This window comes from Hyperoodon ampullatus (assembly GCF_949752795.1).
Source record: "Hyperoodon ampullatus genome assembly, chromosome: 1".
In the NCBI taxonomy this organism is placed as follows: Eukaryota; Metazoa; Chordata; class Mammalia; order Artiodactyla; family Ziphiidae; genus Hyperoodon; species Hyperoodon ampullatus.
Genome location: NC_136914.1, coordinates 61,319,130 through 61,334,699, shown reverse-complemented (window position 1 = coordinate 61,334,699; position 15,570 = coordinate 61,319,130). Strand labels below are relative to the sequence as shown.

At 51.4% G+C, this 15,570-nt stretch overlaps 1 protein-coding gene across 1 annotated transcript; it reads right to left on the bottom strand.

Annotated features, from left to right (window-relative positions):
- Positions 1–659: 659 nt before the first annotated feature.
- CHST3 (carbohydrate sulfotransferase 3) lies at positions 660–3,499 on the bottom strand (the record flags this gene model as incomplete). Its single annotated transcript, XM_079714714.1, has 2 exons — positions 660–1,941; positions 3,342–3,499. The coding sequence occupies 2 exons, from the start codon at positions 3,497–3,499 to the stop codon at positions 660–662; spliced, it is 1,440 nt and encodes a 479-aa protein (XP_079570840.1).
- Between the last annotated feature and the right edge of the window lie 12,071 nt (positions 3,500–15,570).

The following is a 15,570-nucleotide window of genomic DNA, read 5'->3' as shown; positions in this document are numbered from 1 at the left end:
TTTGTTTTGTAGCTCTATATAGAGCTGATTTCATCTCTCCCCATGGACCCACCCAGATGCCACACTGGATTATGGAGAAATTCAGAAACTGAAAGGTTGACACTGAATACAGCAGGGGGTCTGACTGTGACTAGCCAGTGTCTGAAACCCCTTCTGGTTGTTAAATATTTGTGGACTCTGACCCACAGGGTCTACAGGCATCTATGTGTGTTTCATGTATATTTCTGTGTGTGTGTGTGTGTGTGTGTGTGTGTGTGTGTGTGTGTGTGTGAGCGAGAGAGAGACAGAGACAGAGACAGAGACACAGAGAGAGAGAGACACAGAGAGAGAGACAGAGAGAGGGAGAGAGAGGAGAGAAAGGCTTGTCAATAGGCTCGGGCTTGCCTGGGCCTGCTCAGGACACCACAGCCCCTTAGGTTTGGGTTTGACAGCCCTCAAAAGGACCGGCCACTGTCCTGTTCTCAGCGGGAAGCTCCAGGCCCACAGCTAGGGCGGGGAAGCGAGCGGGCTGCGGGCCTACTTCTACAGCGCAGGCGCCACCTACGCCCTGCACGTCTTCCTGCCCACCCCTGCGGCGGCGCTGCAGTCTCCCAGCTGGCCTGGGTGAGGCAGGCAAGGCGGGACTTTCACCAGGAGGGGTGCTCGACGCCCCGGGTCCCCTACGTGACCCAGAAGGTGCCGCGCTCCTCCAGCAGGCTGACGGAGCGGTTGGAGAGCGAGGCGGCGTCCTGCACAGGCTTGTAGCCAAAGAGGCGCATGGCGGGGCCGCAGGCAGCCTGTACCACCTGCGCTAGCTTGAAGGGCATGCTGAAGCGCCACTTCTCAAACTGCTCCGAGGAGTTCTTCTGCGTGGAGTAGATGCCGTCGTGCGCCGCCTGGGTGTTCTTCTGGATCCAGTCCTCCACCTGCGGGGTCAGGGGAATGCCTGCAAAGCGGTACATCTCCTGGGCCTTCTGCAGAGGCCTGAGGGCCACGTCCTCGTAGCGCACCAGCATGTAGCGGCCCCGCAGCCAGGCCGGCTGCCTCAGGCCCAGCTCAGCGGACAGGCGGATGCTCTCACAGTTGCCCTTCAGCCGCTGCACCTCCTCCTCCCTCAGCTGGTCCTGTCCCTTGGCCAGCCACTTCTTCCAGGTCTCGTACTTGTCGGCGAAGGCCACCATGCGGGAGGCTAGCACAGCGCGGGGGTCGCGCACCAGCTGGATGACACGGAGGTCCAGGCGGGGGTCCTCGGCCAGCGGCTGCAGGAACTCCAGCTGCCGTATGCGGACAGCCTTGATTGCCATGTGCTCCTTGCGGCGGCAGGCCTCGGCGGCCAGCGTCATGTTGAGGAGGCCGCAGCGGCGATTCTTGCAGGGGTACTTCTCGAAGACCTTCTTGACGAGGGGCGTGCAGACGGGGTCCTCGCAGAGGGAGCGGCTGGAGCCCCGGCGGAACACGAACTGGGTCAGGTGGTCCTCGGGTGCCGGGATGATGAAATGCTCCAGGAGGTACAGGTCGCACAGGAAGAGCTGCTTGAGCACGTCGCGGTATACCAGGGCCGAGCCCGCGGCGTTGGCGCCGCCCTGCTCGAAGGTCACCGTGCGCTCGATGTGCCACAGCGGCTCGAAGAGGTAGAAGATGTTGCCCTGCTGATTGAAGAACTCGCCCACAAACGAGGAGCCCGTGCGCGTGGTGGCCATGAGGAGCAAGTGGCGCCGGGGCGGGGCCTCGGCGGGTGGGCGGGACTCCTGCTCCCACTCTGCGGTCTCCTCCTCAGCCTCCTCTGCCGGCGCCACGCCCAGCTGCAGACTGAGGTTTCGCAGGCGGCTCTGCAGCTGCGTGAAGGCCGAATCCAGCTCACTCAGGGACAGGAGGGATGCGTTCTCGGCCAAGACTAGGGCTGGGTCGGTGCTATTGGCATCTACCAGGGATTGGGGGATCTGCTTCAGTTTGTCCGAGACCCTGTGAGAACAGAGGGATACCGGGGTCAATGACTGACTGGGGACTCCATCCCCTGTGCCACCCTGAGGAGCATCCCAGGATAATCACCCAGAAGCCGACTTTGAGGCAAGGATTTGAGTGTAAGTAGTTTATTTGGGACTTGATCACAGGAAGAATGGGTAGAGGGGTAGGGAAGTGAGGCAGGGAGGAAAGGAAGTCCGTAAGGGTGAGCAGGCTACCTCTGTGGCCAAATCGCTCTGCCGGAGGAACCCCAGGAGACTGTGTAGATAGAACACACCTCAGGATTCTCTACCCAAGGGGTGTGAAGCTCCCAGCTGGCCTTGACTGAGGGCTGCTCCCAGAGGCATTTACTCCCCAGGACTTGTGGCTTGCCAGTGTGCAGGTGGAGAGAATGCCCTCGGGTGGAGAGTTGCAGGATCTTGCAATAGGACCCAGTAGGCACAAACTGGAGCAGTCCATGCTAAGGAACCCAGGCAGGGCACTGACATAGTGCCTACTACATAGCCCTATTCCTAACCTACCCATCCTGGTTGATGCTTTCTTGCAGGGGTTGTGCTTGGGAGAGGAGGTCTGTGAAATCTTTCTATGTCTTGCAGGCCCACTAGCAGGGCCACTGCACACAGTGGTACATTGCCAACTCTAGGGGGCAGCATTCCCAGCGTAGCCGTTGTGAGTGCACACCCCTGCAGTTGAACAGTGCACAACCTGGGCAGCTGAACATGGCAGCCCTGCCCACCACGGTATCTGAACCAGGACCCCGCCTCACCCTCATCCATGACTTCAGATTGGTATAGGAGATATGCTGTTAATGTGAGGCATCGTCCTAGGCCAGGAAGTTAATTAATAATAATAACCATGGCCAGCAAGTATAGGACACCAACTGTGTGTCAGGCACAGGGCTAAATGCTTTTACATTTTCTTATTTAATCTTTACAACAAGGCAGGCCCCATCATTAGTCACATTTTACAGAAGAGGGACTTACGACAGAAAAGTGAAATAATTTGTCTAAGCTGTCACAGCTAAAAAGGGCCAGAATCAGGGGAATTCCCTGGCGGCCCAGTAGTTAGGACTCCATACTTCCACTGCAGGGGTCATGGGTTCGATCCCTGGTGGGGGGACTAAGATCCTGAAAGACGTGCGCTGTGGCCAAAAAACAAAACAAAACAAAAAAAAGTGCCAGAATCAGGATTCCAACTCAGATTGCCTGAGTCTGGAGCCCAAGTCTCACAGCTGTGCAGTCATGAGGACATGGGCATGACCTACTGCCTGGGCACAGGAGAGGTCTGATGATTACTGGTTGAGGGATTGCCTTTGTAGGTCCACAGAGAGCCCTATAAGCTACCTCTCTGCCCCCACCCACCCCACCTTGATAGGGAAGACTTGTGCTTGCATCCCTCACCTTGATATGATTTTATTTTCCTTTTCAATGAAGACAAAAACCACCACCACAAAAGCCAGGAAAAGGGCATATTTGCTCCTCATTCTCAGGCTGTGCAGAAAGTGTCGGCAGTCCTGGGGCAGAGTGAGTCCTTTCTCCATGGGGAAGGGTAGGGCCATGGGCACTCAGCTTGGGGACATCACTCAGGACCTGGCTCGTCGTTCAGGTGGGGGACACCTGGTCCTGTGGAGAGATGAGCCGTCAGGACACCCTTGTCTGTAGATGAGAACAAACAGGAGCTTTTCCACCAGACTTTTGGGGACCACAGCCCTGTTTTGTCAGAACCCCAGACCCACTCTCCCAATGGACTATGCCCCAGAGACTTGAAATGAGGTCATTCAAAATACCAATGAACCTTCTGATTCGTCCATGTCACTTCCATCAGTTTATGCTTTGACCTCACACATGACTGAAAGGCAAGTGTATGAAAAGAATACTCCTTGCAGAAAACATGCTTGCAATAGCAAATGAGCGAAAACATCTAAATAAAATACGATGGAGCAAGCAATGGATTATTATGCAGCCACAAAGAATAATGAGGTGGATCTACTAATGCTGACGTGAATAACCTACTATATATTCGGTTGGCCAAAAAGTTCGCTCAGGTTTTTCCATGTTACAGAAAAACCCAAACGAACTTTTTGGCCAGCCCAATATGTTATAATTTTATATATAAATAATGTATATATATTATACATAAGCAAGCTGCAGACATAGTGTGTTTATATAGGATAGGGTTTCTTAGCCTCAGCACTATTGACTTTTTAAAAAATTTTTATTGGAGTATAGTTGATTTACAATGTTGTGTTAGTTTCTGCTGTACAGCAGAGTGAATCAGTTATACGTATACATATATCCACTCTTTTTAAGATTCTTTTTCCATATAGGTCATTACAGAGTTCCCTGTGCTATATAGTATGTCCTTATTAGTTATCTACTTTATATATAGTAGTGTGTATATGTCAATCCCAATCTCCCAATATCCCCCCACTTTCCCCCTTGGTAACCATAAGTTTGTTTTTTACATCTGTGACTCTATTTCTGTTTTGTAAATAAGTTCATTTGTACCCTTTTTTAATATTCCACATATAATCAATATCGTATGATATTTGTCTTTCTCTGACTTACTTCACTCAGTATGACAATCTAGGTCCATCCATGTTGGTGCAAATGGCATTATTTCGTTCTTTTTTACGTCAGCACTAATAACATTTTAGATCAGATAATTCTTTGTTGTGGGGATTGTCCTGTGCATTGTAGGATGTTTAACAGCATCCTTGGCCTCTACCCATTAGAAAACAGTAGAATCCCCTTTGCTCAGATGTGACAATCAAAAATATCTCCAGACATTGTCAAATGTCCTCTGGGCAGGGGGAGGTACAAAATCATCCCAGGTTGAGAACCTCTGATGTAGTATGATCCCATTTGAAAAAAAAAAAATTAAGGGAGAGAAAAGTGGACTGTGACCACAGGCATACACAAGGCCTGTAACAAAGGGACGGGTAGGTCAGGAGAGAAGGGTGGGGTGAGTCTTAATGTTTGCTGTGTAACATGGTGCACTATTAGAAATTTTACCATGCAGATGTATAATTTGTTTTTGTTTTTTTTTTTGGCTGCGTTGGGTCTTCGTTGCTGTGCGTGGGCTTTCTCTAGTTGCGATGAGCGGGGGCTACTCTTCGTTGCGGTGCCTGGGCTTCTCATTGCGGTGGCTTCTCTTGTTGCGGAGCATGGGCTCTAGGTGCGCGGGCTTCAGTAGTTGTGGCTCGCGGGCTATAGAGCATAGGCTCAGTAGTTGTGGCACACGGGCTTAGGTGCTCTGTGGCATGTGGGATCTTCCCGGACCGGGGATTGAGCCCGTGTCCCCTGCATTGGCAGGCAGATTCTTAACCATTGTGCTACCAGGGAAGTCCCGGATGTATAAATTTTTAAAAATTAACTAAAGGGCTTCCCTGGTGGCGCAGTTGTTGAGAGTCCGCCTGCCGATGCAGGGGACACGGGTTCGTGCCCCGGTCCGGGAGGATCCCACATGCCGCGGAGTGGCTGGGCCCGTGGGCCATGGCCGCTGGGCCTGTGCGTCCGGAGCCTGTGCTCCGCAATGGGAGAGGCCACAGCAGCGAGAGGCCCGCGTACTGCAAAAAAAAAAAAAAAAAAAAAAAAATAACTAAAGGTTTTCCACCATAGCATGTGAATTCTAACAAAATCCTTCACATGGCCTCGGCCTTCAGGTCTCAGCTTTGTGGGGCAGCTTCCCCGGGATAGGTTAGGGCCCCCTCGGCCCCGCCACAGTACAAAGACTCCCTTTAGCACCTGAGACTTTGTCATAAAGCAGGCCCACTTGTAATGACTTGTTCAGTGCTGATCATCCCTTTGTGGAGGGCGGGGAGTTTGTCTGGCTCCCTCATTATCCCTTAGCACTGGGCCAGGCACACAGGAGACACTCATGCATGGCTGCTAAATGACAGAATGGTTAAAGGAATAAATGACTCTTAACGGAAAGTGTATATATTTTTTAAAGCTGGAGTAAAAATACCCATTGCCCAATGGAGCCTGTATCACCATTTCTTTCACTCGTCCTCACCATCACACACACACTGTCCCGTACCACAAGCCCCAAGATTCCAGCACAACCCCCTCCTCCAAAAGTCTATCCCTTTCTCCACGAGGACCCTCATCCATGGGAGACAGTCTGCTCCAAGTTTGGAAAAATCTTATTGTGACCTTGTGCAGGATATCCAGGACCATCCTTCTTTCTGGGAAAGATGGATTTCTTCCGAGCTGATGACATGGGGGAGTGGGAGGGCAGAAAGGAGGGTCCCAGGGCTGCACCTTCATCACAAAATGGAAGTGGCTTTAGGGACAGCCAGAAAATCTACCCTTTGGAGAAAGCAGTGAGGCTTGTGAGAAGACAGATGTGTACCCTGGCAGCTGGAGTGGAGTTCCTCAGCTGTGCAGGGCAGAGTGCTGTTGGGGCAGTGGGCAGCTCTCCCTGGCAGAATGCTGGGGTGCTTTGTGAGTGTGGGTAGTTGGAGGGGAGCCTGGAGGGAAGAGGGCTGCAAGGCCATTTCAAGGGCAACTGAATATTTTTGCCTCTTCCTAATTCTTCTGGGCCATTTCCTATGCACTCATTAAACAAATGTTTTCTGAGCACCTACTATGTGCCATTCTAGGCACACTGGCAATACAGCAGTGAACAAGCAGACCCGGCCCATACCCTCATGGGGCTTACACTGTGGTTGAAAGAGTCAACTAGAAGGATATGGGTAGATGAAATTTATTGAAAGTTATAAAGTTACTACTCTATGCCTGGCGTCATGCTAAGCACTTGATTTGCATTTCCTCATTTCACAAAAGCCCTGTTATGTAGCGACCATCCCATTTTACAGATGAGGAAACTGAGGTTGAGAGCGAATAATTAATTTGCCCAAGGTTCCTCCAGCAGCAGTCTGATCACCCCTCTCAGATCTATGTCATTCCAGCCTCTTGATGTTCCACAGTGACACCCCCCACCACCCCTGCCATAACACATGTGGTTGGGCTTTCCAGCTGATGGTCTGTCTGTCTCCCATTCCCAGACTGCAAGTTCTCTGGAGTCAGGACCAGCGTCTAGAATGGCACCCACCACATATCAGCTGCCCAGCAAACCAATGGTGAGTCAACCCGTTGAAGCTGGTGCCTGGAAGGCTGTCAGCATTCATTTGCAGAATGCCGGGCAGGGCCATGTTCCCCAGGCACCCAGTTTAGCCTGTGGTGGGATGCGAGGCCACCTATCCTGCTGGGACTGTGAGCCCCAGTACTGAGTCTTCAGAGCACAAAGGGTTAAATCTTGGCTTTCTTCCCTCTCGGCTTTCAGCTGAGAGTTGCCTGGGTCTGATGATGTGAGGGAAGCAGGAGCTAGGACCAAAAGTCCTGGGCTCTCGTCCTTTCTGCATGTCTACCACGCTGTGTGACATTGTATAAGTGACTTAACCTCTCTGGGCGTCACTTTCTTCACTGGTAGCATGGAAAGGGTGGTTCCTACTGCATAAAGTTGCTGTGAGGAGCAGTATCTGGTACATGGGAGAGGGAGAAAAGGCAGGTGTGGCCCAGGGGGAGTTGCGTTCACTGTCCTCTCTCTTTTGGGTCTAACATCTTTGGTAAGATTTACAACTTTGGCTACCTCGATGACAAAGATCCTGAACCTTCTCCTCCCCTCCCTTCCGGGCACTGTTTCTATTTTTGAGTCGCTGTCCCAGCCCCCTCACCCCCCGAATAATACCAGATTCCTGAGAACCTTCACGCCATTGCCCTAAAAGGAAGACACAAGGGTGAAAACTTCCTCCAAATGAAACCGCAGGCAGACTGTTGGCTCCTTTGCCCTGCCCAGGCAGGCTACCCCTAGGGTTAGCTTTGGCAGGCCAGCAGGCAAGTGGGCAGGCAGGCGAGAGAGGTTTAGACCCGGGGGTAGCAGAGGGTCACAGATGCCAGGAGGTCACGGGTCATGAGGGACGAGGACAGGGCTGGGATGGGGGTCACTCAGGTAGAACCTGGCCAGCAGGAGGCCCTTTGCAAGAAGTGTGTCTGTGATATCTGTGACACTGGACAAAACTTTGTGCTACCTCCCTCCCCAAACCCGTGGTGCCCCCCTTGCTTGGCTCATGGGAAGAATGAAAAATCTCTTCCTTTTCTTGGCGGACGCCATCTCCCTGGGGAGTACTTGATACCTTTCCTCCCCCCAACACCAGCAAAAGGAAATTGTGATAGCCAAAGGAAAAGGTGATATGTCCCTGCCGGGATGCCAGTGGAGGTCATATTTCCAGGCCACCAGGGTCAGTGCTGAAGAAGGCCAGGGGCATGTGCCAGCCCAGCTCTGCCTGGATGCAGTGGGGAATGGGGCAGCCATCCTGGGCCCAGTTATACTCAGTACTCAGCTCAAATGTCCCCTCCTCCGGAGTCCTTCCCTGACCACTGACCTAATGTTGACCATCTCCCCTCTCCTTATCATGTTCCCTCTCAGCACCCTGCTTTATTTCCTTCTGGGATGGAAATGTACTTGTTTGCTGCCTATGTCAGTCACTGGAATGTGAGCTCCCTGAGGGGAGAGCTCTCTGTCTGCTTCATCTTTGTATGCCCAGTGCCCTCCCTGCTCCATGTGCACCAGGCATAGTAGGTGTCTCATAATTTTTGTAGAATGAATAGATGGATGCCTTTTCCAAAGCACTTAGCCCACTGTGAGATGCTTAATCATTCTAAGTTGATGGAAAATACAAAGAGGAAGAAGAAAAAGCTATTGTTCCCTGAGTGAAGCATATGTGTGCGCTGTGACCTGTGCTGCGGGTGTGCACTGATTATATGCCCTGAGTGTGTACTACGAGCATGGGCTGAGTGGATACTACACGTATATACTACATGTGTGTGCTACGAGTGTGTACTATGGGCAAACCCTGGCACTTGGGGCTTCACATACATCAGTCTCTTGAATTATATCAATCCAGAATGCCTTTTTGAGGATAAAGAAACTAGGCCTTGTGGCTTTCAGTTCCAAGTCTCTCCAGCCATGTGCTAACAGTAGGGAGGACAGAAACCAACGAAGGCATCCCAGGCAATCTCAGTGAGGGAGCACTGGAAAGAAAGCAGGCTGTGACCTGAGGCCTGAAACTCTAGGCATCAGCTCCCCTACCCGGCTCTCCCTTCGGAGGCCTTTCTGCTCAGGCCTCCCTCGTGACCTGGCAAGGGTCCTTCACAAGAGAACAGTTTTCTACTTGGATGGCTCCCAGGCAGGCCCTGGGCCCGCCGCTGCCTCCCGTGGGGGAGGTGGGGTCCCAGAGTCTGCGGCGAACGGCGCTCTGATAAGGGATGGGCCCTGCCGGACGTTGCATCAGGCATCAAAGCTCCACTCCCCTCCCTTGGCTTGCTCGGGGCCAAGAGCACGGTGGGGACTGGGGCCTCAGCTGTGGCAGGCCCTGCTCACAACCTTTGCACTGGGCAGGAGCAGCAGCTGCCTGAGCCGAGGGAGGCCAGGAGCTGAGATGGACGAGGCTGCTGGGCAGAGATGTGAGCAGTGAAGCCCATCGTGGGAAAATTCTGAACTAACTCATGAGCTGCAGCCCTAGGGGGCCGGGAGGCTGCCGCAACCATGCCGTGTCGCCAGACACCTGGGAAGGGAGACCTCGGGGGCCTTTCTGTGAGTTGTCTCTGGATCCCCTAGAGTGGAGACGGAGGGCAGGAGCACATGTGCTCATAGGTGACCTCTGCTTGGGGGATGCAGGAGTCCATCCAGTGGCCTGTCCAGGCAAGGTTCTGTTTCACAAAGGGACGTCCAGAGATGGCTTGGGCTGTCGAGTTTAGCATCTGACAAGAGAGTAAATGGCCAGGAGCCGTTGGATGAACCAGTGAGAGAAGGAATGAGAGAACGAGGAAGTGGATGGAGGCCTGGCTGATGGATGCTCCCTTGCGCAGCCCGGGGCTATCATTCCTCCCCAGGTCCTCACATCCCAGGGCTCCAGCTTTCTCTCCCAAGAACAAACCATCTAAAACTTCCTTTTGGGCACATGTCCAACCTCAGCCAAGATAGAGCCAGAGTACGTGCTCCAAAGGTGGAGGTATGTGTCACCTGAGTGGCAGTGGGCATCCAAGAACTCGTGAGAAGCTGTGGGCCAGAGCCACGAGGTGGACCACGGGGCTGAGGCCAGCCTGGTGGGGGTGGGGCCTCCACAGACTCGGAGGGAGCCAGCCCTGGCCGGGACAGACCCCGCTGCCCCTCGGCCCTGTTTGGCTGTGGGGGGGGGTATGGGGCAGCACACTCTCTACCCCCGGGGCCTGCTCAGCTGTGTGAGAAGCACATCCTGTGCAGAACGCTGACGGCTGCATGGATACGGGCCCCGAGAACACTCCCAGCCTCCCTATCCGCACAGGTACCTCCCGTGCCTCTCACGCTGAACCCTAGGTCCTGGGCCACGTCGGAGCCGACCCACTGCTCTGGGCTTTCCAGCCTTGCCCAGTCAGGAGCTGCAGCAGAGGCTGGTATCCAGGAGGCCCATAGCCATGCAGCCAGGCAGCCTGGTGAGGAGTCTGTTGGCTTGTTTGGAACCGACCTGGACGTGGGCTGAGATTCGTGGCCAAGGATGTGCACCCAGCTCTGGAAGTCCAACGTGTGAGAAGCGACTTGAGTGTCTCAGCAGACAAGGCTGGCTGAGTAACTGCGGCGCATTGGCACAATGAAAGCAAGCCAGGCAGGGGTTAAAAACGCTGATGCGCAGCTACAAAGATGGAGTATTAAGTGATGACTCTTTTCACTTTCTACCCTTTTGGATTTGAATTTTTGATAACCATGCACATGTACCACTTTAGTTAATAAGCTTTAAAATCTCATCTGAAGCTTAAAAAGAGAAATGTAAGATTACTTTGAAAGCGGCGTGGAAAATGCATTGGAAGAAGGAGGGACTGGAGGCCGGGAGAGCAGGCTGTCCCTTCTGCACTGGTCCAGGAGAGAGGGGGCGGCCTGAGCAAGCACGGACAGAGTGGACAAGAGGAAGGACAGACATGTGAAACCTTAAGGAAACCCGCGTGGTGCCTGTGACTTGCATAGTGTGGATGAGCCTTGAGGACAGTATGCTTATGAAGTGAAATAAGCCAGACACAAAAGGACAAATCCCGTATGATTCAACGTACATGAGGTCCCTAGAGGAGCGAAATTTGTAGAGACAGAAACGAGAAGGGTGGTTGCCTGGCCCTGGGGGGAGGGGAAATGGGGAGCGGGTGTTTAATGAGGACACAGGGTCAGTCTGGGAAAATGAAAAAGTTCTGGAGATGGATAGTGGTGAAGGTGGCACAACAACATGAATGCACTTAATGCCACTGAACTGTGCACTTCAAAATGGTTAAAATAGTACATTTTATGGTATGTCTATTTTCCCCAGTAAAAAAAAGAAATGAATTCATAAACAATAGGCAGGGTGAAGGAGGGCAACACAGGACTCCAGGAGGATCCCTGGTTCCTTCCTTGGACAGCATTCCTGTTCTCTGCTGCACCCACAGCGCCTGGCACGTGACAGGGCTCATAATGTTTGTGAGGTGAATGAATGGATTCATAACTGTGTTTAATTGGCTGAGTTTCTTGTAGTTTCTCTTCCCCCATGTTAGTGAGGAAGATGACTAACATGCCATTGATTTTATATATATATATGGTGAGAGGGAAAGAGACAGAGACAGAGAGACAGACATAGAGACACAGACAGACATTTTGGAAAAGGCTGAACAAATTATACAGCGACTGTTTTGACTTCTTTGCTTTTACATATTGACTTTGAAGCCCTGTGACCTTAGGAAAGGAACTTAAACTTGAGTGGTTTCATTATTTATAAATGGGACGCTTAACAGCATCTACTGTATACTCAGTGGCCAGGAGGAATTCAATAAGGTGCTAGTGAAATGCTTAATCCAAGCCCAAGTTGTGATAAATGGTCCTACTAAGGAACCACTCACCCTGTCTTTACAGATGCAGCAGACTCTGTGGCTTGTGACTAGTGGCAAGTACTGGAATGGTTGCAGTGGGGTAGGAGTCTCAGTCCCCTAAAAATACCAGGGTGAAGGAAACAGTGATAACCTGATCTGACCATAGCTAGAAACACCCCTCAGGCAGAGCCAACATCTGCTCATTTATGGATAGCATTTGGCTCTGGGCATCTCATCCTCACTCTCAGCCTCATCTGGGGATAAACTTGCTGACTTTCCCCATCCCAAGCACTGCAGTCACCTGTAGCCCTGAAGCAGCAGAGCAGCTGGAGAGAGGCCCAGACACACCATAGGCAGAACCCTTAAGGATGCTCTCTCCTAAGCTTCCCTATAGGCCAGAGCTGCTTACAGATTCCATACGGCCCCCCATCTCCAGGAAGTGCTGAGTGCGCTGACAGGAGTGTGGCTGCAGAATGACAGAAGCCATGGGGTACAATGGACCCCTGCGGAGTAGCTAGCTCCACTCTGGCTGTGGTGAACAGAGGCATCAGGCCTCAGATCTGTCAGGCTGAGGTCAAGTTGAATGCCAGTGGATTTTGCCCCCAGGACAAAATCATGCTGTCAGCAGGGACTCAGGCCAGCAGCCTTACACAAAGCAGCTCGGCTTTCCAACTCTAGCGTACTTGCCTTCAACTGTGCAAGTGTGCATTTCTTTCGGAAAGGTCCAAGAGAAATCTGTCCTATACACTACCCCACCAATCATGAAAAACATGGCTTTTGCCCTAAAACTGCAGAATGTCAGGATTGGAAAGAACTTGGAAATTTTCTTATCCACCCTTCCTCATTTTTCATCTATAGCAATTCAGGTTCAGAGAAGGGAAGTGCTTGACCAAGGCATAACTGGATGGTGACAAAGCTTGAACTACTACATAGGTCTCCTGCCTCCCAGGTTAGTGATGGCCCTGCCAAACTTTATCACCCTGACTCTCATAGCTTAGCCCACTCAAAAACCTTCAGCACAGGGATGTCAAATAAATGGTACACATTCCACTCAGCAGTTCTATGCCTGGGGCAGACATCGCTAATCAATCATTGTCCTCTTTTCAGCTGAGACTGGATGTAGCCTCATAAGCCTTCTCAGTGCAGTGCCAATCCATTAGAGCTGGCATGTGAGATCAAACCAGTTTGCCCCTCCAACTTTACAGGATCCTTACTGGCTACCAAACAAAATTCCTCACCCCCCTTTAGTTTACCATTCTGCTGTCTGACATCACCCCTCAATGCCAGCCAAATTCCAAGTCTCCTCCTACATAAACCTTCCATTCAAGCACATGTGCCTTGTACATCCATCCTCCAAGCCTTTCATTTAACACATAAAGGCCATTACTGAACAAAACACCACAGATTACAATTAATGGTGAGGTCACTAAGAATAGTTAAAGCATCAAAATTTGCAAAAAAAAAAAATTGCTTTTGAAAAGAACTGCAATGGATGCAAGGTTCTTATAATTCTACCTTTCTCCCTCGCTTGGCTTGTGCTTTCATGAACGAGAGTGGAGGTAGTGTTACAGAGAGCCTAGGACACGGCACAGAATGGCTGCCCATCCATTCCACACCACAGCTGGCAAAGATCTTCACACGGCTAATTTTATATTGTTACTCACATGCCTTTATATGTTTTTATGAATGCCAAAATTTTAAAAGTCTCAGGGCTTTCCTACAAAGTGTTTTTTGGATTTTGGGAAAATTTGGGCAAGTCCATTGGAGTGTGTCTTGAGTGTGAACATAATCTGCCATGGGTATTACAGCAGAAAAAGGTTGAGGCCAATTGCCTAAAGAAAGCATATAAGGGCAAATCAAAATGATGCGTGGTGCCACTTTTTCCCATACTAGATTGAAGAACCAAATGTTCCATAATATATTGTGTGGGTGAAATTCTAGGGAAACAACTGGCAGAAACTTGGTGCTCACCAGGTACCCACATGCCCTCTACCTTCCCCAGCCCCTCCTGCAGTTAGGCTGGGCCAGTGACCAGGTTCTGACCTGTGGGGATGCAGGTTAAAGTGATATAAGCCACTTCAAGTCCTGGTCCTTAAAATGTTCCCACACATTCTCCAGGTCCTCTCTTCTCTTGCTGTGGCAAGACTGGAGGCCACATGTTCCAATAGCTTAATACAATGTGGAAGCAGCCCAGATCCTGAGCCGCTGCTTGGAGAGTCACCCCACCTGCATCAGATGTGATGCAAGTACAAAATTAGCTTTTGTGGTGCTGAGCCATCATGACAGGGTTTCTGAGATAACTGGGAAGAGAAAAACTCTCAATGCATAAGCCCAGGATCCCCTTCCTGCTTTCTCCAACTGACTGACATTCCTAAGGAGACTTTCTGCACCGGAGAATGTTCATGTAAGGGACAGATGGAGAGGAGAATTTCTTTTGCTCCCTGGTTTTTTTTTCCAATCCTACTGTCTTCAATGCAGAGGATACAGAATTTGGATCGTCCAGGGTGGTCTGCAGTCCCACAGTTTCCTCAAGCCCCCATTTAATCCTTCCTGTTAACAGTAGGCAGGGGCTTTATTCCTTGTGACTCTTCTCTTTTTCACCAAGGAGTTCTGCCCACCATCCAGGTGCCAGATCTGTAGGGGAGGTAGCGGTAGGAGGGAAGGGAGCAGCCTGGGTCTTAGCCCACACTGACTACTGCTATTGTCTGGGCTGATCAATGGCCACGAAGGAGTCCATCTATATCCAGCCCTTGGAGAGGAGAGCCGGAGTCTGAAGGTGGGGAGAGAGGTCCGGGCTGTCAATGTCTAACTGCTCTGAGGACTAGACAGGGGGTACTTGCAATCAGACTTGGTTTGGGTGCCAGCTCTCCCATTTATTCTCTAGTGATGTTTAAAATTAATTAATTAATTTATTTATTTATTTATTTATAGCTGTGTTGGGTCTTCGTTGCGCGTGGGCTTTCTCTAGTTGTGGTGAGCGGGGACTGCTCTTCGTTGTGGAGCACGGGCTTCAGTAGTTGTGGCACGTGGGCTCAGTAGTTGTGGCTCGCGGGCTCTAGAGCACAGGCTCAGTAGTTGGTTGTAGTGCATGGGCTTAGTTGCTCTGAGGCATGTGGGATCTTCCCAGACCAGGGCTCGAACCTGTGTCCCCTAGCATTGGCAGGCAGATTCTTAATCACTGTGCCACCAGGGAAGCCCTCTCTAGTGATTTTAAGCAAGGTATTTAACTGCTCTGAGCCTGGGTCAGCCCCACAGGTTGTTGTGAGCATCAGGTAAGCTTTTGTGAGGCTCTGAAAATAAGGAGGACTGCACACAGGCTGGTCATTATTACAGGTCTGGACCAGTGTGAGCCAGATCCTATCTATGCTGATGGTACTGTTGGTTTACACTCTGCACGCACATCTCTCTCCCAGCTGGGCTGCAGGCTGCCGCAGGGGAAGGACACTGGCTGATTCACTTTGCCTTTTCCTATGGAACCAGCCCAGAAAATCCTCGCCTTCTGTGGCTTTGCTGCTGCTATTACTATGGGCCAAGGACCCTCCTTTCTGGCATGATTTGGAGGGCCGCTCACCTAATGCATCAGGTCCCAGGCCTAGACACACCTGGATATGGCAGTTGCCAAACAGTTTCAGCCTTCTCAGCTGGGAGGGCAAGTCATTTCAATTCCTGGGCCAAGGCCGATCAATTGGAAGTGGCTGCCTGAAGCGTGTTTGAAAAGGTCGATCTCCGCAGGAAAAGAGTGTGGTGACTGCTTGGTGAT